Genomic DNA, 21,473 nt, shown 5'->3' with positions numbered 1-21,473 from the left:
GAGGAGAAAGTTGAGCTGNATGGACAAGGGTTTAAAATGATCTCTAGACCAATTCGATGAAGTTTTATTATTTTGGCTTCCATGACTGAATTACGTTTGGCACTAATACTGTGTCTGTCTACTGTGAATGCTCGCAAAGTCTCGAGGGAGACTGCCATATGTACCGTCTGTTCCCAGGTGAACAACATAGAATCTCAGGAGGAGAAAGTTGAGCTGAAATCCCAACTTTAGTTACAGTTTGAGTGGCGGCTGAATACCCAGAAGCAGTTTCGAGTACAACAGCGCCACCTGCCTGACTCGGTCACCAAGTATACTCCTTTTTCAAAAGCAGCTCTTAGGGGCTCTTACGCTCTTATTGAAACTGAAGGCCTAACCCAGGGAAGCCTTGTGACTCTAGCACCTAATGTTTTACATTTGGGCACAGGTCAAATAGGATTCAATGATTAACGAGATGGAGGGACCCAACAAGTCTCTCTGGTCAAGTGAAAATGATATATTCAAGTGCGTAGTTGTTTTGACTTAGTGTGATCTTAGATTTACATGGAAAAGTGGTAGCTACCCTTTGGGACAAATCACGTGTCCTGTTCCAATCAGTAAAGTTTCTGGCTCAGTGGGGCCCTCAGTCCAGTGGTTTCCCTTAATGCCTGGGCTACGTTGCTGGTGTGTTCAGCTAGGTTAAAGCTGGTGGTATCTTTAGGGGGCTGTTACTGTCCAGTCCAGCCACAGCTGTGTCCATCAAAAGCAGAGGGGGTCACTGCGTTCAGTGAGCAGAATTCAAGGCAGTACTCCTATCCCTGACTAGTCTCTGAACCCTTGGTGAAACTTGGTACATTTATACTGACTCTTGGGCTGTTGCCTGTGGCCTACCCGTCTGGTCTGCCACGTGGAAGACCACCAACTGGCAGAGTAAAGGCACCACTCTTTGGGGCTGTACGCTGTGAAAATAAATTGCGGTTGCCCATCTGCCAGTCTGAGTATTTCTGTAAATGCTCACAGTGTTAGGCCCATTCTTTTAGTCTGAGTGAAGTCAAGCTGCTTACCACTCAAACATAATACCTTACTACTTGAGACACAACAGCTTTCTAGCCAAAAAAAGGTAGAATGATTTATCTCTTCTCTACCTCCCGTTCAAAGGTCTGTGCTCTGGATCTGCCCTAAAACTTGGCAGATATTATATATGTAAATACATATGATTATGTATTTGGGAGAAAGTGACAGTAATCCTCGTCATCCTAAATACGTATGACTTGCTCCTCCTGCCCCCAACAAGGAAATAAAACTATTAAGGAATGTTTTTTTTGAAATTGGGGTGGTGAGAATACCACACAGAAAAGAAAAGCAACTTCAATGCCCTAAATGTGTTATGATTTAAAAAAAAAAAGGTTCAGCTCAACCAAAAGAAGAAGAAAATAACATGTTTGTTGTTTTAATCAGTCATTTCTTTAAAGAAAGACTAAAAATCTAACCTGGAAAACATGAAAGAAAATGAAAACTGAAGAAAATTTAAGAACAAGGAAAAAATTAAAATATTTGTTACTGTAAATATATATGCAAATACATAAGTTATTTGCTTAAAAAAAACCCACTATGGACAAATATTAATAGATTATAAACCAAGGATTATGTGCCTAAGGTTCACAAAAAAGAAACTGTATTCACCTAAATGCTATACATAGCTTCTCTCGGGCTGGGGAATTGATTCTGCCCTACCTCCAAGCTAATAAGCTTGCCTTTGCCTGTTTCCCGGATTCTGACAGAAGACTGGAGGCTCTTGGGTCAGAAGCAGCGTGAGCGAGAGCCTGCTTGCGCCAATTCCTGTAGCTCCACATTCCCCAGGGGTGGAAACGGGCCGCAGGAACACTACACAGCAGTTGGGAATGCATCACAGCTGAAGGACATGAGCTTGGGGAACATATGACTTCTAACAAGCACTCAGCAGCCTGCTCTTTGTCCCCGAGGGAGACCGTAACACACATCTCCAAGTCTCTTGCTGCAAACCCTGAGGAATGGCCTGTCATAGTCTTGACGTACCCAGAAAGACCGTCAACGGCTATGGCAGAATGCCTCTCCCAACAATCCATCCCGGGCCTGACAATTCTTGACTGTACTCAAATTTTTGTGACTGTGCTACTCACCAGCCATTCTGTTGTTTTCAAAAGCGTTTAATTAAGGCTACAACAGGACTCCGAGCAGCAGGATGAGATCCGTCTGCAAGATTAGCCTCAAACCATGCCTACAGGGTCCCAGATTCAACTGACTGTGAATAAGTCCCAGGGGACTAGTATGTCCTATGTCAGACAGATGGGATGTAGTCTGACGTCAGTCTGCTAGCCCTTAAAAGCTGTGCAAGGGAGTTTATACCCACCTGATCTTTGCTGTCACTGCAGATATTCCCTGGGGACAACAAACGGGCCAAAAAAGCAAGCCCTGTCCCCAGTGGAAACATTCTGTACCTGCTTTCCCCAAATACAAACATAAAACCTGAAAGTGACACATGTCACTCCAGTTCCAAAATTGTCAAACTCACACCTGGTAACTGCAGCCTCCGTCTTCATGTGGCCTAACCCAAGGCTGCTCTGGGCACAGAAGGACGCGAGTTTGCATTATTAAGATGAGGTTGTGCCAGTCTGCATATTTATGCATGAATTTGGGTGGGGGAGGTGGAGATCTACACTCAGGAGACCTTTGTCTCTGGAAAATCTCTTCCCTTTCTTCTAATTTTTCCTTTTATTTTCGACCTAAAGATTTATCTACTAGCACTGTTTTATTAGCAGCCTTTCCAATTACTAACAATAATAAATTATTTGAAAACATTTTCTTTCAGACAATATTAAAATGTAAGATACCTTGTATAAATTATGAAATGCACTAATATAGTACTGATTTGATAAAAATCAGTATTTTTAATGATAATCCATTTGACTTAGTGCCATTTGAGTTCCAAGATATCAATTAAAATTAATGAAATGTTTTAATAATTGCATCTAGTTTGATTCCTTTTTACTTTTTCAATGAAGTATGATTTTAGCATTCTTTTTGTGTTTATTGATATGAAGAATGGCAACTAATTCTGTTTCTCTTGTTTTGCACATTCTTGTCTCTTCACCTGTTGAAGAGATTAATCATGAACTCAGCTCTTACTTGGGGCTGATAAAATTTTGTTTCATGTTTCAAATATCCAAGCATTGACAGTAATATTTTAAAAAGCATATCTTACATTAAATGTTAAGAATGAAAGTGGATGATGGGGCACCTGGGTGGCTCAGTCAGCTAAGCATCTGCCTTTGGCTCAGGTTATGATCCCAGGGTTCTGGGGTTGAGCCCCAGGTGGGGCTCCCTGCTCAGTGGGGAGTCTGCTTAACCCTCTGTGTCTGCTGCCATTGCCCTCCCTGTTCATGCTCCCTTTCTCTCTCAAAATCTTTAAAAAAAAAAAAATTAATGAAAGTGGATGAATGTGTAAAACTTCAAAAGAAATTTATTAAAATAAGATGGGTGAGTGCATACATACCATGACAGCCAAACCATAAGTCACTGTAAAGGTGCTGGAACTCATGCAATCTTATAAACCTGACATAAACACAGTACTCCATGTTAATGTCCAGAAATATGGCACATTGGAAGCCAAGTAATTAGTGGAAGTTTTCATTATTCTGTTAGTAAGAGGTATTGAGCACTTGAGTGGTTTTGATTTAAAGTAAGTCAGTAACCTGGAAAAATAGTAATTTAGCCAGTTTTTAAATGTAAAAGTTATTTTCATAGGTAAACTTTGTTCTGTAATTAAAATAGAAATTTGAATTTCTCTATTAGAAGGTATAGTTTATACATGTACAATTTTCCAGCCATATCAGAAAACTGAAAAGTTAGTTATGTTATTTACCATAGTTTAGAAAATCTGTAAGTTTATCATGAATATTCTAAGAAATGTTTCTCTGTAAAATAACAGATAGTGGTTATCACCAAACCATTTTATCAATTTTTATTTAGCTTTAATAATAGAATATTATTTTGAATTTTTCATATTTAAAATCATTTCTTGATAAAAAGATAACATTTTCATTTTAAATTTTGATCTTGATAATTTTCTTACTTGGTGCAAGTTAAATTAACTACTGTGGGAGAATTAAAAAATGTAAAGAAAAAATGCCTACAAAGGAAATTACACACAAACCAATTTAATAAACATAAGATAGACTGTAATATATACGTGCTGTAAAATTTTATAGTTATATCAATAAGTAAAAAAGAATCCTAACCACATCTAGTATATGAAACCTGAGGGAATCTATAGAAAGTGACCTAACAATTCAGTATGTTCATCTGAGGGCAGAATTTGTCCCTTTTTATTTTTTGATGAATTTTATGTTAATTTATACCAAAGGGACATATTCCCAATGTATTAAGTTTAAACATTAAAAATTAGAAAAATACAATGCATACATAAAGCAAATTATAGAATTCCTTTTCACTCCAGACTTCTAGAACTTTTCCCCAGAGTCAACCAGTGCTATCAAGTTCTTATATATCCTTTTAGAAATAAGGTATATATATTTACAGTTACATGGATAAATACCCCCTACTTTGATCATTAGTAGTGGTATACCGTCCAACATTTGATTCCTTTTTTCCTTGATGGTACGGTTGATCAATAGTTTAAATAAGTGGAGGTTTGCAAGAATGAGAGAAGAATGATTCTTGAGCATCGAGCATGTGCTTTATGCTCTGCTCAACTGTTGGCAAGTCATTTTGGTAAATCTTTAGGACACTCCTAGGAGGTAGTGAGAATTCCTCCTCTTGAACAGATAAAGAAATAGACCCAAGAGAGATCAAATCACTGGTTCAGAATCATCACATAGCAAGTAAGTAATTAAACTTGAATCCAATTCTGCCTACTTTCAAACCCCACAGTCTTTTCGTGAGTACGCTGTAGTGTTGTTATTCATGTCCCTGTCCCTCTCTCCTTTTTTTCATATTTGTTATTTAAAGACAGTAAATGACTAAAAGGCTGTAGAGATCTGAATTCATTATATAAAAGTTATTTCTCAACACCTTTATTATTAACTTCATTATCTCATTTTTCTTTCCACCTGTGTAAATTGTTAAAAGATGTGGGTTTAGGATTCCATAGACAGGAGTAGAAATCCTGGCTTTGTTTGATCTTGTCCTGGATATTTAACTTGTCTGAGCCTCAGGAACCTTAAAAGTTTAAGTAAATGATAGTAACTATCTAAAGGAATTGTTGGGAAAATAGAATATGCTAATAAGTATAAAGAATGTAGCACAGTGCCTGGCAAATAAGAAGGGATCAAAGTCTATCATAGGCCCAGATCATAGGACTTTTCTGTTTCTTTGATTATCCTTGAGGATTTCATGAGTTGTCATTCATATTAAGTACTGATAATCTTTGTATGATATAGTGCTTTTGTTTTTTAAATATTTAGAACCCATTTTCAGGAAATGCGAGCTATGAAAAATTAAACCTTCTAATTGAAGAAAAGGAAAATTTTTCTTTGAAAAATATAATGCCGTTATATGTTATTTATAGATAGTAAGCTTTGTTCATGAAAAATATCGTAATATTCAATTTTGGGTTAACCAGATTTCCTTTTTGTCTTGAGTAGAAGTCACTTTCTATTGATTCCCTCAGATTTCATGTACTAAATGTGGATTCTTTCTCACATATATAGCTATAAAATTTTCAGCATTACATTCTGTCTTATATGTTTGTTGTATTGTTTTGTGTATAAGGAAAGTTATTTTGTAGGTGTATTGTCTTTACATTTTTAAATTTTCCCACAGAAATCACTATGTTAACCTGTACACAGGATGAAAATTCACCACAGGAAGTTTAAAGCCTTTTTCTGTAATCATATATATAGATATATGTGTGTGTGTGTGTGTATACGTATGTACATGTATGTGTATATATACATGGGTGTATGTATGGGTATATATGTGTGTGCGTATATATGTGTANGAAATCACTATGTTAACCTGTACACAGGATGAAAATTCACCACAGGAAGTTTAAAGCCTTTTTCTGTAATCACATATATAGATATATGTGTGTGTGTGTGTGTGTATACATATGTACATGTATGTGTATATATACATGGGTGTATTATGGGTATATATGTGTGTGCGTATATATGTGTATTTTTTTTCCTGTAAGTTGTTTGATAAGCAGAAATTATAAAAGGTCATGATGTGTTTTCAATATTCTCTTTCAGTTCTTTTAAAAGATTGTGTTTTGGGGTGCCCAGCTGGCTCAGTCAGTAGAGCATGCAACTGTTGATCTCGGAGTTGTGAGTTTGAGCCCCACGTTTTGTGTAGAGATTACTTAAAATCTTTATAAATAAATAAATAAATATTTATGCTCTGTTTCCATTTTAGGGCCAGACCTTATCTGTTTACAGGAGATCATATATTTCCGACAGACAAAGAGAACTTACCAGTGACTATACTCTATGCTGAAATTGGTACCAGAGGATTTGGTAAATTTCACAAAGTTCTGTCTGAAAAAGCTCGAAATGGGGAAATTCTGTATGTTCTTCGGCATTATATTCAGGTACAGTTTTATCTAAGATAAAGATAAAATTTTTGTCTTACAAAAATTTTTGTCTATAAAAATTACGTTTGATAATTTCCTTACTAGGTTTTACATAATTTCCACCTGAACAGTTAAAGATTTTTTTAAATTAACATACCTATCAAATGTGAATTTTATGTGAAAAAATATATGGGGATTCTGTATCTTGTTGATATTCCTTTCTCTTCAGATTCCTTTCTTCTTAAATCTGAAACAGATTTAAAACTTGGAGAAAAAACAAAACCATAACGTGCATAATATTTGCTAGGATTCATAAATATAGTTGCTTTTTTTTTTGCTTTTTTTTTGTTTTTTGGTGGGGGGAGAGAGAGTGAGCACAGGGGAGAAGGGGTAAGTAAAGGGAGAGGAAGAAGGAGACTCTTAAGCAGACTCCATGCTCAGCACAGAGCCCGACCCCATGACCCTGAGGTCATGACCTGAACCAAAATCGAGATTTGGATGCTTAACAACTGAGCCACCCAGGCACCACTTTAAATACAATTATTGTTACTCTTATTTTTAAAAGATTTTATTTATTTATTTGAGAGAGAGATAGCAAGAGAGAGCACGAGCGGAGAGGAGAGGGAGAAGCAGGCTCCCCACTGAACAAGGAGCCTAATGTGGGGTTCGATCCCAGGACCTGAGATCATGACCTGAGCGGAAGGCAGACACTTAACTGACTGAGCCACCCAGGCGCCCCATAATAAAATTATTTTTAATGAAAATGTATTACGATGAGGAAATCTAATTTAATTGATACACTCATAGTATATACTAGTTCAAAGTGTGAAGCATGGCATAGGAACGCTGTTAACTCCTTCTTTAGACAGGTGACTACTGTTTTATTCAAGTTTCTGGTCAAATATTTTGTGTTCCCGCTCTTCCCACTTCTCATTGCAGTCACACTCCTGTCATAGTATTCTGGTTTAATGACTGTATAGCACCCATTGCTGTATCTCAAGTTTTATTTCTTTCATACCTCCACACCATTCCCCCAACCCCATGCAACCAAACTCACACAAATGTACTAGAATGACCATTAGAGAAGGACTTTGCTTAATTTACCACTATGTTCCCAATATGGAAAGAGTGTTTCATATTGAAATATTAGTGATTTGCATATTAATGTTTAAAATAATAAAAGCATCACAGATATACTTGTTAATTGCCTACCCATATTCTTTACCTATTTTTATATTGGATTATTTGGTTTTCTCTCTTTCTTATCTGCAGACTTTTAAAAAATATGTTCTGAATACTAATCTTTTTGTCCATACTTTATAAACATCTTCTACAGTATTTCTGGTCTTCTGGTATTAAAACAAATTATTTATGACATCTTTGGTTCAGTGCAAGTAATAATTATGATGTAGTCAAATTTATCCAACTTTTCTTTAACGGTTCTTTTCACGACGTCATAAGGACATTCTCCAGTATTTTCTTATGATAATTAAAATTTTTTATGTTTTGGTCTTCAATCCATCTGGAATGTATTTGAATATGCTGCAGGGTAGAGATACAATTCTAGTTTTTCCATTTGGAAAATTACTGGTCCCCACATAATTTATTGAACAGTTAAGTCTTTATTCTAAGCCATCATATACCAAGTTTTCATATAGGCATGTATATTTTTAGACTCTATTCTGTTCCAATAATATAGATGTCTGTTCTACACAAATATATTTTTAATTGCAGTAGCTTTAAAATCTAAAGCAATCTTGACAAAGAAGAACAAAACTGGAGGCATAATGCTTTCTGATTTCAAACTATATTACAAAGCTGTAGTATTAAAACAGTGTGGTATTGGCAAAATATATAGATCCATGGAACAGAATAGAAAGCCAAGAAATAAACCCATGCATATAAGGTCAACTAATATTCAACAAGGGAGCCAAGCTTACTCCATTAAGTGGTGCTGGAAAAACTGGATAACCACATGCAAAAGAATGGCTCTAGCCCCCTATCTTACAACACTCTAAAAATTAACTTGAATTAAAGATTTAAACATAAACTATGAAACCATGAAACTCCTAGAAGAAAACCTAAGGAAAAAGCCCCTTGACAATGGTCTTGGCAGTGATTTTTTTGGATTTGACACCAAAAGCAAAGGCAACAAAAGCAAAAATAAAGTGCAATAAAATTAAAAGAAAAAGTAGGACAATACAAACTAAAAAGCCTCTGCACAGCAAAGGAAGCCATTAACAAAAGCGAAGGCAATGTATGGAATGGGAGAAAATATTTGTAAATCATGTATCTGATAAGGGGTTAATGTCCGAAATATATAAGGACCTCATACAACTCAATAGCAAAAAAAAATCAATCTGATGAAAAAAATGGGCAAAGGACTTGAATCGATATTTTTCCAAAGGAGACGTACAAATGGCCAGCATGTACAAGAAAAGGCATTCAACATCACTAACCGGGAAATTTCAATAGAAACCACAATGAGGGGCACCTTTGTGGCACAGCGGTTAAGCGTCTGCTTTCGGCTCAGGGCGTGATCCTGGCATTCTGGGATTGAGCCCCACATCAGGCTCCTCCCCTGGGAGCCTGCTTCTTCCTCTCCTGCTCCCCCTGCTTGTGTTCCCTCTCTTGCTGGCTGGCTGTCTCTCCGTCAAATAAATAAAATCTTAAAAAAAAAAAAAAAGCACAATGAGGTACCACCTCCACTTGTTAGAATTACTGTTATCAAAAAGACAAGCGTGAGAGGATGTGGAGGAAAGGGAATACTTTTGCACTGTTGATGAGAGTACAAATTGGTATAGCCACTGTGGAAAACAGTATGGAGTTTCCTCAAAAATTTTGGAAAAGAACCACCATATATGATCCTATATTTCTGCTTCTGAGTATATATCCAAAGTAAACAAAACACTCACTTGAAAAGATACCTGTGCTCCCATGTTCATTGCAGCATTGCCTACCATAATGTAAGACATGGGAACAGCCCCTGTGTTCAGCAGTGGCTGAATGGATAAAGAAATTGTGGTAAATGTATACAGTGGAATAATATTCATCCTTAAAAAAGTAAGAAATTCTACCATTTGTGACAACATGGATGGACCCTTGGAGCATCATGTTAATTGAAATAAATCAGAGAAAGACAAATACTGTAATGATGTCACTTACATGTGGAACCTAAAAAAAAAAAAACCCAAACTCCTAGAAACAGAATAGGTTGGCAGTTATGAGAGGTGGTGATGTTGGGTGAAGGTGGTTGGAAAGTACAGACTTTTAGTTATAAGTTCTGGGACGACTATACTTAATACCGTGTTGCATATTTGCAAGTTGCTAAGAGAATAGATCTTAAAAATACTTAAGAAAAAATACTGAGGTATGGATGTTAACTAAACTACTGTGGTAATCATTTCATATTGTCTCTATCAAATCATGTCATACACCTTAACCTAATACATTGTCAATTATATCAGAGTAGGAATGGAAGTGGGAGATCAAATTATTGTTTATTTTTTAAAAAATGTCCCCCAGGTGATTCTAATGTGCCCTACAGGGGGGTATGTTCATCTGTCGAGAATCAGTGTCCCGAGTTATATTTTGGAGAATGTGACAAGTATACTATTGAAATCAAACTAGCCAACTGTCTGGACACTTTGTTACATCAGATTATAGCCTTCTTTTTAATGAAGGACATATTGTACATTCAAAATAGTTCTATTTTAAATTTAGTCAACATGTAATTCTAATAAAATGGACTTATTTATGCTGCCTTTGGAACAGTTGCCTTTTTATGGGGAGAGAAGAAATAGAAAAATGAAGAAAGATTATTCTCACCAGTTGATTTAAGTCTATCAGCATTTTGGTTTGCAAATCCAAACTTATTAGGCTACAGTTCACGTTTTATATTAATACATTTTCAAATGGAGACAGTAAATATGAATTTAATAAACATTTATCTTTATTCCCGAGGAGCTAATAATATTTCAGAATTGATAATGGAAATTGGTTATGTGAAATTGCATTTCTTTTATGAACTATAACAAAATATGTAGACCTGGAGCTTTGATTTACTTGTCTACCAGCTGATTGTCTTTTTGGTGGATAGTCAAGTATATTTTTAAATTGAGCTGTATGAAATTGAAAACTCTTTAAAATATTTTCAGCTTTTTCAGATGACCATAATTATAAGTAACTCAGTTCCCTTGTGCTATCTTTCATTATAGCCTGTGCCTGAGAAATTAGCAAATTACATTTTCATATGGGTGGCAGTATTAAATATTTCTCTGCATATCTGAAACTAATTCTTATATCATCTTATCTGGAAATAGAACAGCCCAGGAATAGTCACTCTGGTCATATATTTATTTTTAAGATTAGGGAGGGGGAGTTAGGAAAGAAGAGAATAAAAAGAAAAAAAAATCTTGAGGTTCTCCTTCCCTCTGATCTCTACCTCTTCCTCTATCACGTGTAGGATTGCAAAGCTGCCCTCTTGCAAACTTGAGTAAGCAGAGATGCACATGTTCAAGGGAGTTTGCTGGGTACTAGGTTGAACTAGTTTCCTAAGCCATGAAAGAATGTGCCAAATGATGATAATTATAGCATAATTGATAGGAATTTCCATCTGGAAGCTAGAAATAACCTTAGACATCTTCTAAAAATAATATGTATATTCATCGAAGTTGCTTACCTTTTGAAAAAATGTGAGTTCTCTTCCTTGATGGGGTAGTCTCTAGAAGTACGTTTTGTATTTGCCCTTTACAGAAACGGGAAAATTGGGTATTAAAAGTCCGATCATCAGTACTTCGGACAACTCCAATTTAGGCAGTTTTTGCCCCTTTTTGCAAGAGTAAGATACTGATTTGTGGCATTTGGTATATTTTAATCATTGAGAAACATGAAAAAAAATGTAAACAGGTTGTCCAAGACACTGCGTTTTTTTGGTGCCTTTTGCTTCTACTCTTCAGTATCGCTTTTGGCAACACTCTAGTTGTCCTACATCTAGATAACTAGCAAATGAATAGCATTTGCTGGTTTAGCAAATCCTGTGTAGTTCACTGAAAGGAGTACAGTTTATTGAAACTTGATTGTATTGGAGCCTCTGTTAATTAACTTATAGGAGAAATGAGGAAGTTAGCATAGTATAACAGAAAAAGGTCAGATATTTTTTCTCTGTAAAAAAGTAATTAAAACATTAGAGCCATGACAGGGTTTTTAGAAAGTAAAGAAGTGGTAATCAACCAAATTCTGGGTCCTTGATATGCTATCTAGAGAGAGTATAAATATCCCCCAAATAATATTATTTCACAGTGATTTTAAAAAATCAAGGTTAGTAGGAGTGCCTGGATGGCTCAGTTGGTTAAGCATCTGCCTTCGACTCAGGTCATGATCCCAGGGTCCTGGGATCGAGCCTCACGTGGGGCTCCCTGCTCAGTGGGGAGCCTGATTATCTGCCCCCTCCCCCTATTTTCTCTCTTTCTCAAAAAAATAAAATCTTTTAAAAAATATATTAGTAATTTACCCTAATGTCCTTATACACAAACATACTGAATTTAAAAGATGTTTGACTTAATATTTTCTTTTTTTTTTAATCTAAATGTGTTGGAACAGAAACCAGTCTCACAGAAAATGTACCTATCTGGCTACGGTGTGGAGCTAGCGATTAAAAGTACAGAATACAAAGCTTTGGATGATACCCAAGTTAAAAGTAAGTTTATTCTCTGTACTTGAGTAAAATAAAAATTTGGAGGCTTATATACTTTTTAAAAAATATTTAATGACTATAGTCTTACACATGTTAATTTGAAGCTAGAGATGGGGTAAACCTGTTTCTCCTTAGTTTAGAATTTCATTGTAATCTGAAAGAAATTTACTTAATATTGTGCTCTCAAAAACTTCTTTGAAAATTGGAAAAAGCATCTTGTTTTGCTTTATGTGGTGGCTTCCTAACCATTTTCAGCAACATATTAAAAGTGGTAACCTATGCAAGGCAGGCTGAGGCCGTATGTGAGGCTGGTAGTGGCTGTAGTGACAGTCGGATGTGGCCAGCCAGCCCAGCCTGGAGATGGGGGTGGGGGTAGGGGGGTTCTAAGGGGCCAGTGTCTCAGTCAGTCTGAAATCATTGGCAACACACAGTCTTGGGCAGCTTCGTCTCATGTATTTATTTATAATGAAGTGAGGGTGCTGCTGCTGCTCTTGACCTGTGATCTACAAACCCGAATCTGTGGTTGTGCACTCAACTGCACGCTCTAGGTAATGGACTCTGGAGACCTGAAGAAGCTAAAGCAGTTTTCAGATTCTTATGAAAATCTTTAACCTGGTTCATCCAAAATTTATTTATACCAGATTCTTGGTTAAGAGGTTTTTAGTTTTTTTTTAAGATTTATTCGAGAGAGAGCATGCGTGCACAAGCAGAGGGAGAGGGAGAGCATCTCAAGCAGACTCCAAGCCAAGCAGGGAGCACCACATGGGGTTTGATCCCGGGATCTCTAGATCATGACCTGAGCTTAAATCAAGAGTCAAATGCCCAACCAGCTGAGCCACCCAGGCGCCTCTGGTTAAGAGTTTTTAATTCATTCTTTTATATGCTCTGAGATGTGGCTTCTGTTTCAATTTCATCTATTCGGGATCTGGTCCTGGAGGCCCTGCTCTGATCACAGACCTAGCTCTGGCCACCCCTCCTGAATATGCTTCAAATAAAGATCTGTATTACTGTTAAGTCCTGTCAATTAGAGTTGCTGGAAAAGTATAGTGCAAATGGTAATATTCAGATTTTTATATTTTTATATAGCTTATATGTAGCTTTACGATGTTTTGTAATTTAGTTATTTAATGGTCATAATAGTAATATAAGACATTTTCTAGCTATCCTTGGGCTTGTGAAATTTTCTTTAAAAAGCAGATAAAATTTTTAAAAGTCAAGTGATCACATGAATGCTCTGTATTATACATTACACACTAAATTCTGTCATCACCCCCTAACCATATGTGTGAAATAGATGTTTTCTCCATTCTAGTCGCCACTCCTTTAATTCAGTTCTGTTTTTTCTCCTCTGTATACATCAGACTTCTAACTGGCTTTCTCTCTGATCTTTGGCCTTCTGTTGCCCCAAGTCCTCCCTACCCCCAAAATAGATGAATCAATATTCTTCACCATGCTTTTGGGTTGAATGCCTTATGATGAAAATCTGACTTTGTGATTCCACTGGTTAAAATCCCTCAGAGGCTCCCCATAATCTCCCTCATAAATTCTAGTACTGTAGCATTGCACAGAAAGCTTTTCATCCTCCAGTCTCTTTCCTCCTTATCACTCTCCCTCAGCCTCTCATTTGTACCCTCTGGTTCTGCAACACTAAACTACCATACAGAATAATTTTCTGTTGTCTGGATGCCTCCATGTTTGGCTCCATGCTAAGCCTTCATGACCTCTATAGAGTACTTTTATCCCTTAGCATATGCTGTTCCCTCTGCCTGAAACCTTCCTCCTTTGTCCCACTTTTCTTTCATCAAAGGCCTACTCATCTTTTAAAACTCCTATCTATTGGTCAGTACCTCTGAGATGGCTGCCTGTCTTTGTGCTCTGTCAAGGGTGGTTTTCTCTATCTATATCCTATATATTCTGTGCTTTCTTTCATAAAAGTTTTACACATTGAATTAAAATTGTCTATTTGTCTCTCTCTCCTTTCTACCTAGTGGAGTTTGTGTCTTTTCTGTCTCTCCTCCTGATGTGTATCTGGCAGGAAACAGACATTATAGCAGGCAGCCAGTAAATGTTTGCCTCATGAATAAATGAAAGGGAGAAGAAAGACTGGATCAGAGCACCTGGGGCTTTTAGCTGTAGTCCTGGGGATGCGGGCCTTCAGGAGAGAGGGGAGGAGTGTACTGGAGGGGCTCGGGCATACTCCGAGAGCAGCCCCATAATGTAAGAGGTGACGAGTTCTTGTGATCCCAAGTACCCTGCACATACACCGTTTACCACCCTGTATGTTATAATTGTTTGGTGAGTAGAGGACGAGGGAAGGGGAAGAGAAATGATTGTAACATGTTACATCCTTACTCTTTGAGGCCATGAGTTTTGTTATCCTTCTGAAGATTTCTTGATTGTCTTTAAAGGCATTGGAAATAGGCAAGCATGCCTGTATTTATTAGGGCTTGGAGCTCCTGTCTGGCTTAAGAGCTAAAGGATTTGTTGCAACCACTTTGGTTTATGATTCCGGTTATAAAATAGAACTTGACTGTGAAATAATCTGTAAAGCATTCGTTAATATTTAATAACCCAAACCTGTTTAAAAAGAGAGCACACTCAGAAATACAAGTGTGTGCGTGCCCATGTATCAGTGAGCTGGTCTGTGAAGAAAGAATAAGGGAAAGCAAAAGGAATTGAAGTTTGCGGTCTTCTAGCTGTTGATGACCTGTGCCTTTCCCAGTCTGAAAATGTTTTAATTTTGTTTTTGTTTCCAAAACAGCAGTGACCAATACTACTGTGGAAGATGAGATGGAGACAAATGAAGTTCAGGGATTTCTCTTCCAGAAACTAAAGTGAGTCTGAATTGAAGTGGAGTTTGTTCTTAAAGGAACTCCGTATGCTGTGCTGGTGTATGTTTCATGTTCTAAAATATGCCTGTAATTGGTTTTATTTATTACGGAAGTAATACATGGCTAATGCAAAGCACAGTGGAAAAATAATCATGAATTTCACAGTATGATAAGTATGAATAGAAAAATAAGAATTGGAAATGATTAAAATTATCTTTGTCACAAAACAAGACATTATAGAATCTTTTACAAATTGAGTTAGAAAAATCATGGCTAGTATTGGATCATAAGCATGAAATAAAAATTTTTGTGCCTCAAAAGAAGAAAAAATATTTTCTTAAATTTCTGTGTGTGGATTGCCATATTAAAAACCTTTTAACATCTGGTTTTAATTTCATATACATGTATAAGTAACCATTCAAAAATTAAAGTTGTGCCCCCCTTTTTTTCCTGCATCACTGACTGAAGACCAAGAATAGGATGGTGAGTGCTCTCTGAATACCTGTGAATGGGGATTGTTGTCGTTTTCTATGTGCTTTCCCTTATTTACAGGAAGGGAAAGTTTTTGTGGTTTCATTACAAAGGCATAATTAATTAAAGGACAGTTTTTATTAATAGCTTTAATTTTTGCCTGGTATTCTAAGTATTTATAAAGGACACTAAGGTCAGTTCTCCTGGGCAGTAGATATTGTTACAGACCAGGGAACATATTTGGAGATGATGCTAATTTATACAGATGATGGAGTTCTATTTCTAAAGTATATTGGCCCAGTGGTGTACTAGTGGCCTTAAGAAGTTAATGCATAAAACAGATTTATTCTAAGTCAGGTATTTATTTAGTAGATAACAATACATTTTTTCCCATTGTCGGCTGTCTCAACATCTTGGAATCCACAGTCTTATTCTTTTTTTTTAAATTCTTTTTTAAACATAACTTTTTATTGGAATAAATTGCACATCCTGCAAAAAGCCTTCGGAGCCCTGGGGATATTAGTTTTTTAAAAGAGGAAGTACTCAAAATTAGTTCTTACACAGTTACTCAATTGATTGCGGCAAAACCTTTTGCTTTGAGATATTATGCAAATAATGAATTTTTGTCTGAGTTACATAAATAATTTCAGCAGTGAAAATTGTTAAGATTATGATTAAATTGGAAAAACAATAATAGCTCTTATAAACTTAATGTTCTGTGATTTAAAATATTGAGAAAGGGGTTAATTTAATTAGTAGTGAACTTCCTTTTGGGAGAAATTCTAGTGCTTTTTCACTTCACTGTAAGAATAATTGTAGTCAGTCTTGATTCATTTTTAAAACATGGCTCCACGTAATAAAATTGCTTGATATCAACGCTATGTTTATTGCTAATTATAAGATTAATGCATTTCTGTGTATATTCTGTATATTTTTTATTTCACTTTTTAAGATCTTTTTACTGCTGGAAGTATGTGTTTTGCAAGTTGTGTTGGGGTAAAGTTTTTTTAAAAGAGAATCCTGTTTAAATCTGAAATGGTACCATGTCTTGATTTCATGAGAGTGAGAAGAAAGAAGCTTCAGTTGAGATGCTATGTGTAGTAAAATGTCATTCCTACTACATTATTATTTGGCACGCTCAAAAAAGATACCTAGATGTGTTTGACATCAGGCAAAATGATCTTATTGAAGATTTTTTAAAGTTTCAAAGATGCAACTTTTCAGAAATAAACTCTAGGATTATGTAGGAAACATTGATATTTTCCTTATAAAATGGTTTTGTTTTAAATTATAAAAGCAGTACTTGTAATTTATTAAATGTAGAAAGTATAGAACATAAAAGCTAATAATTCTGCCCTCACCCTTGGTTCTCTTTTAGGTAATGTTAACATGTTAATCGAGAGAGTCTATCTCTCTAGGTTTTGGTTTGTTTTGTTTTGTATATTGAAAGAAGTCCACATACACAGCTCTCATTGAGTTCTGCAGACATAGCTGCATCACAGTGTATTATCTTGGTGAACAGTTAGTTTGTGTCTAATTATTTGAAAGGGTTAATTTCAAAAATACACTGCTTGTATAATTTGTAGTAGGTGATGATAATTAACATTACTTCATATTCTACTGCAGAGAAAGGTATTCAGATCTTAGAGATAATCTGACAGCATTCCAAAAATACTTGATTGAGAGTAACAAAGAAATGATGCCTTTGAAAGTCTGGGAACTACAAGGTATAGTATTTTGGTCAACTTTAACATAGCATTTTGGTAATGGATCTCTGTTCTCTTAAATAAGCTTATATATAACACGATATAAATTATTTCATAGATAATAATTACTGATGTGATTTTTTTTGGAAATTGATATTTAATTAAAAGGCTATCCATCAAGCAAATCATATTTTTATGTTTATAAGAGTAAAAAATTATATGAAGTGTAGTTTGATTAATCATTTTTAAAGTATACACTGATTTGTAGGTTCATCTCAAGTATTAAATCACATTTCAAGGAGTCTATAACATTGATTAAAAATCCTGACTAGTTCGTCAGGAAATCAGAACTAAAGATTACTAATTTTCTTCTGTTTAAAATTTTGAACTTGATAGACCTTTGCATATTTCACTGTTAGCTTAGAACAGCCTCTGTGCTGACCTCCTGTAAGCAGATGTCTTGTGACCAGAATTTAGTTTGAACTGTAAGTCCTTTTCAATTTGTAGTTTTCTTTTTTTATTACTTATAATTTTTAGTCATTCATGGGGACATTATTTTGCTGTGTAATCCATAACTCCTATCACATCTCCCATCAACTTTTTATTAACAGCTTATTGAGATAACGGACATGCTATACAGTTCACTCCTTTAAAATGTACCATTTGATGGGTTTTAACATATTTTCTGAGTTTTTTAACTGTCACCACAGTCGATTTTAGAGTATTTTCATCACCCTGAAAAGAAAGTAACGTGCCCACTAACAGTCACTGCCCACTTCTCCCCAGTTTCTCCAACTGTTGTACGCAAGCACAATTCTACGTTCTTCTTCAAAATGTGCTCCAGGGAACCCATAATTTAGAAAATACAATTGCAGACGATAATTGTAGGTGATGGGGCGCATTTGAAGGTTTATAAACAGAGGACATGCCCAGTCACCTTGGTTTTAATGGATCTGGCTGATAACTGTGTAAGACAGATTTGAATGGACCAGAAACAGGAACTCTGGTTAAGACATCTTTGAAATGCTGTGGTAAGAGATTGCGCTGTGACTCTGGTAGACAGCATAGAAAGGAAGCCTGGATTGAGCAAATATTGAGGAGATGAAAGGAGTCAAAGATGGCTTGAAGATTTCCAGCTTTGCGCCTGAATAGAGAGAATATAAAACATGTCAGTATGTTTCGGGGTTGAAGATGGAGTTCAAAAATGAGACTGATGTTAAAAGGATTGCTTAATCCTGTGACATATGACTGTGACATATTCAGTTGACAGGGTCCAAGAGTCGGGTGAACATAAAGTCTGTAAGCTAAAAGGAGAAGATTGAAGGAGCTGAGCATCTTAGCATAAAGGCTTAAAAAGGAGAGGGAGCTAACTGGTCGTGTAGAGTGACCAATCAGTACACGAGGGCGGGCATTGCGGGGCGCATCCACGTGGGGGAAGTAGAGCCCATGAACAAGACATGCGGACTGAGGAGAAATGGAAGAGCACATTACAGAAGCTAAACAAAATAGATTTCCAAGACAGAGAAAGAAAGCAATACCCTTTTTCCTTTTTTATTGATTTACCAAATATTTATTGTATATCTACTACATGTCAGCCATGTCCATACATCCATGGTTTTATAATTTTGGCTGAGAGCTACAATAGGAAACCTATTTTACATCATGACCCATATACAAGTGTATGATGTAAGGATGCATAGAAATGCTCAAGACTAAAAAAATAAAAACAGCGTCCGCATACATTATGTATGTTTACTACATTTTATTCACTCTGACAAACTTTTTTTCTACCCTATTTCATTAGAAAATGAAATAGTCATCTGATTTCACTACTAACTAATGGGCTCCAACTAACATTTTGGAAAACACTAGATTCTGAAGGTAAACTGAGCTAAAATGGACACTACGTATCTTCAAAGGATATTAGATAAACATAAAAAATTTTAAAAACCAGTATAAAAATTATAATTGTAATTGCTTTAAAGCAAAGGTCAATAGGATTAAGAAGGGTATATGCCAGGAAGATCCGAACCAGTAAGGGTGAGGGGTAGGGAGAGAAAGGGAAGTCTTTGCCAAGAAGTGGTGACTGCACTGAGGTCTGAGGAGGGGTTAGAATAAATTTGGGGATGGGTTATTTAGAGAGAATACAGAGATCGTTGTGAAAGGTTGGATATGGATACACTAAGGAGAAAGAGATACCAAGAACTTGACTAGGTTGCGGTATGCCCAGCCACGTGAACAGTGGTGTTTGCTGAGAAGACTAAAAAGGACCAGATTTGGGCAAAGATGGGGCAGAAATATCACAGAGTTATCATTAAACATGCTGCTTTTGAAATATCCAAGTGGCGAAACAGTTAAATAGCCAAATTGTAGGACTTAAATAGTTACTTATGAATCATTAGGTATGGAACAGTTTAGAACAGAGCAAAAAATGTTAATAGAATCTGATAATATTATATTCATTTGGTTATTTATACTCTGTTTGATTTCATAAGTGAATTTTCAGGGGCTTTAAAATAACTTGTACACAGAAAATTGGTCGTGTAAAGAAGAATTACATTCATGTTATAAAACATTTTAAAAGACTAGTTGTGTTCTCAAGCCTGAGTAAAAGGTAGTTGTCCGTGGTCATCACAATGGTGATGGACGATGATAAAAAATTAGCCGGGGCGCCTGGGTGGCACAGCGGTTAAGCGTCTGCCTTCGGCTCAGGGCGTGATCCCGGCGTTATGGGATCGAGCCCCACATCAGGCTCCTCTGCTGTGAGCCTGCTTCTTCCTCTCCCACTCCCCCTGCTTGTGTTCCCTCTCTCGCTGGCTGTCTCTATCTCTGTCAAATAAATAAATAAAATCTTTAAAAAAAAAAAAAATTAGCCAACATCGTGTCTGGCAAGGTGTTAGGCTATTTATATACATTATCCTCGTTACTTTTTAAAAAACTCCTATGAGTGAGATATCCCACTTTTCCAGATGAGGAAATTAAGAAATGGACACATAACATAATGAGACTAAGTTCACAAATCTGATAAAGCACAAATCAGGGTTACCTAAAATGAGCAGATCTATGTCGTCGTAAAGCCTAATTCTTCTGCCCAGGATTGTGCCTTTTTGAATATAATGTTGTGTAGCCAAATACTGTCAGGCAAAATCTTTGATCATACACTTTCCTCTTTTATGTTGTTACACCATTCAGTCAGGTAAGTAATGACTGAGTTTTCTCACCTAAAAATATGTATATTCCTAAATATATACACATCAGTTAAAAATCATGTTGCTTATAATAAATGCCTTTAATAGCAATTGAATAAGAAACAGAACACAAAGGATCTTGTAATTTTATTATTCATTCTTTCATTCATTCGTTAATATTTAGTGAGCACCTACTTGTGTATCAGGTACTTTTTATTGGTGAGAACATTTAATTTCTACTCTCTTAGCAAATTTCAATTATGCAGTACAGTGATATCAACTCTGGTCACCCTTGTACACGTTAGATTCTCATACTCTCTTCATCTTATAGCTGAAAATGTGTGCCCTTTTCCCAACCTCTGCCTCTTTCCTCTATCCAGTCTCAGGCAGCTACTTTTCTGCTGTGTGAGTTTGACTTTCTTTTTCTTTTTTTTTTTTCTTTTTTTGATTTTACGTATAAGTGATATTGTGCAGTGTTTGTCTTTCTCTGGCTGTTTTCACTTAGCATAATGTCCTCCAGGTTCACCATGTTGTTACAAATGGCAGAATTTCCATTCTTTTTAATGCTGAATAATATTCCATTGTAAGTATATGCCACATTTTCTCTATCCATTCGCTCATCTGTGGACATTAAAATTGTTTCCATCTTGGCTATTGTGTATAATGCTGCAGTGAACATGGGAGTACAGATACCTCTTTGAGATACTGATTTCATTTCCTTTGGATACATACCCAGAAGTGGGATTGCTGGATCACATGGTGGTTTCAGTTTTAATTTCTTGAGGAATCACCATAATGTTTTCTGTAGTGGCTAAACCAGTTTACGTGAGTTCCTAGTATATTTTTGTTAACCCCTTATCAGATGATTTACAAATATTTTCTCCCACTTTTAGCTTGCTTTTTTGTTTTGTTGATGATTTCCTTGCCGCAGAAGCTTTGTAGTATGATATAGTCCCACTTGTTCATTTTCACTTTGCTGCCTTTGGTTTTGGTGTCAAATCCAAAAAAATCATTGCTAAAACTAATGTAAAGGAG

At 36.0% G+C, this 21,473-nt stretch overlaps 1 protein-coding gene across 3 annotated transcripts in view; it reads left to right on the top strand.

Annotated features, from left to right (window-relative positions):
• UGGT2 (UDP-glucose glycoprotein glucosyltransferase 2) overlaps positions 1-21,473 on the top strand; it is a 186,003-nt gene that overhangs the window by 31,300 nt on the left and 133,230 nt on the right. For all 3 annotated transcript variants that reach the window (XM_002918641.4, XM_034665381.1, XM_034665382.1), the window contains 4 exons: positions 6,391-6,565; positions 12,149-12,245; positions 15,004-15,076; positions 17,171-17,271. In XM_002918641.4, the coding sequence (XP_002918687.2) occupies positions 6,391-6,565; positions 12,149-12,245; positions 15,004-15,076; positions 17,171-17,271 (446 nt within the window). The remainder of the gene's footprint in view (positions 1-6,390; positions 6,566-12,148; positions 12,246-15,003; positions 15,077-17,170; positions 17,272-21,473) is intronic.

This window comes from Ailuropoda melanoleuca, chromosome 7 (assembly GCF_002007445.2).
Source record: "Ailuropoda melanoleuca isolate Jingjing chromosome 7, ASM200744v2, whole genome shotgun sequence".
NCBI lineage: Eukaryota > Metazoa > Chordata > Mammalia > Carnivora > Ursidae > Ailuropoda > Ailuropoda melanoleuca.
This window is presented reverse-complemented; position numbering and strand designations above follow the sequence as displayed.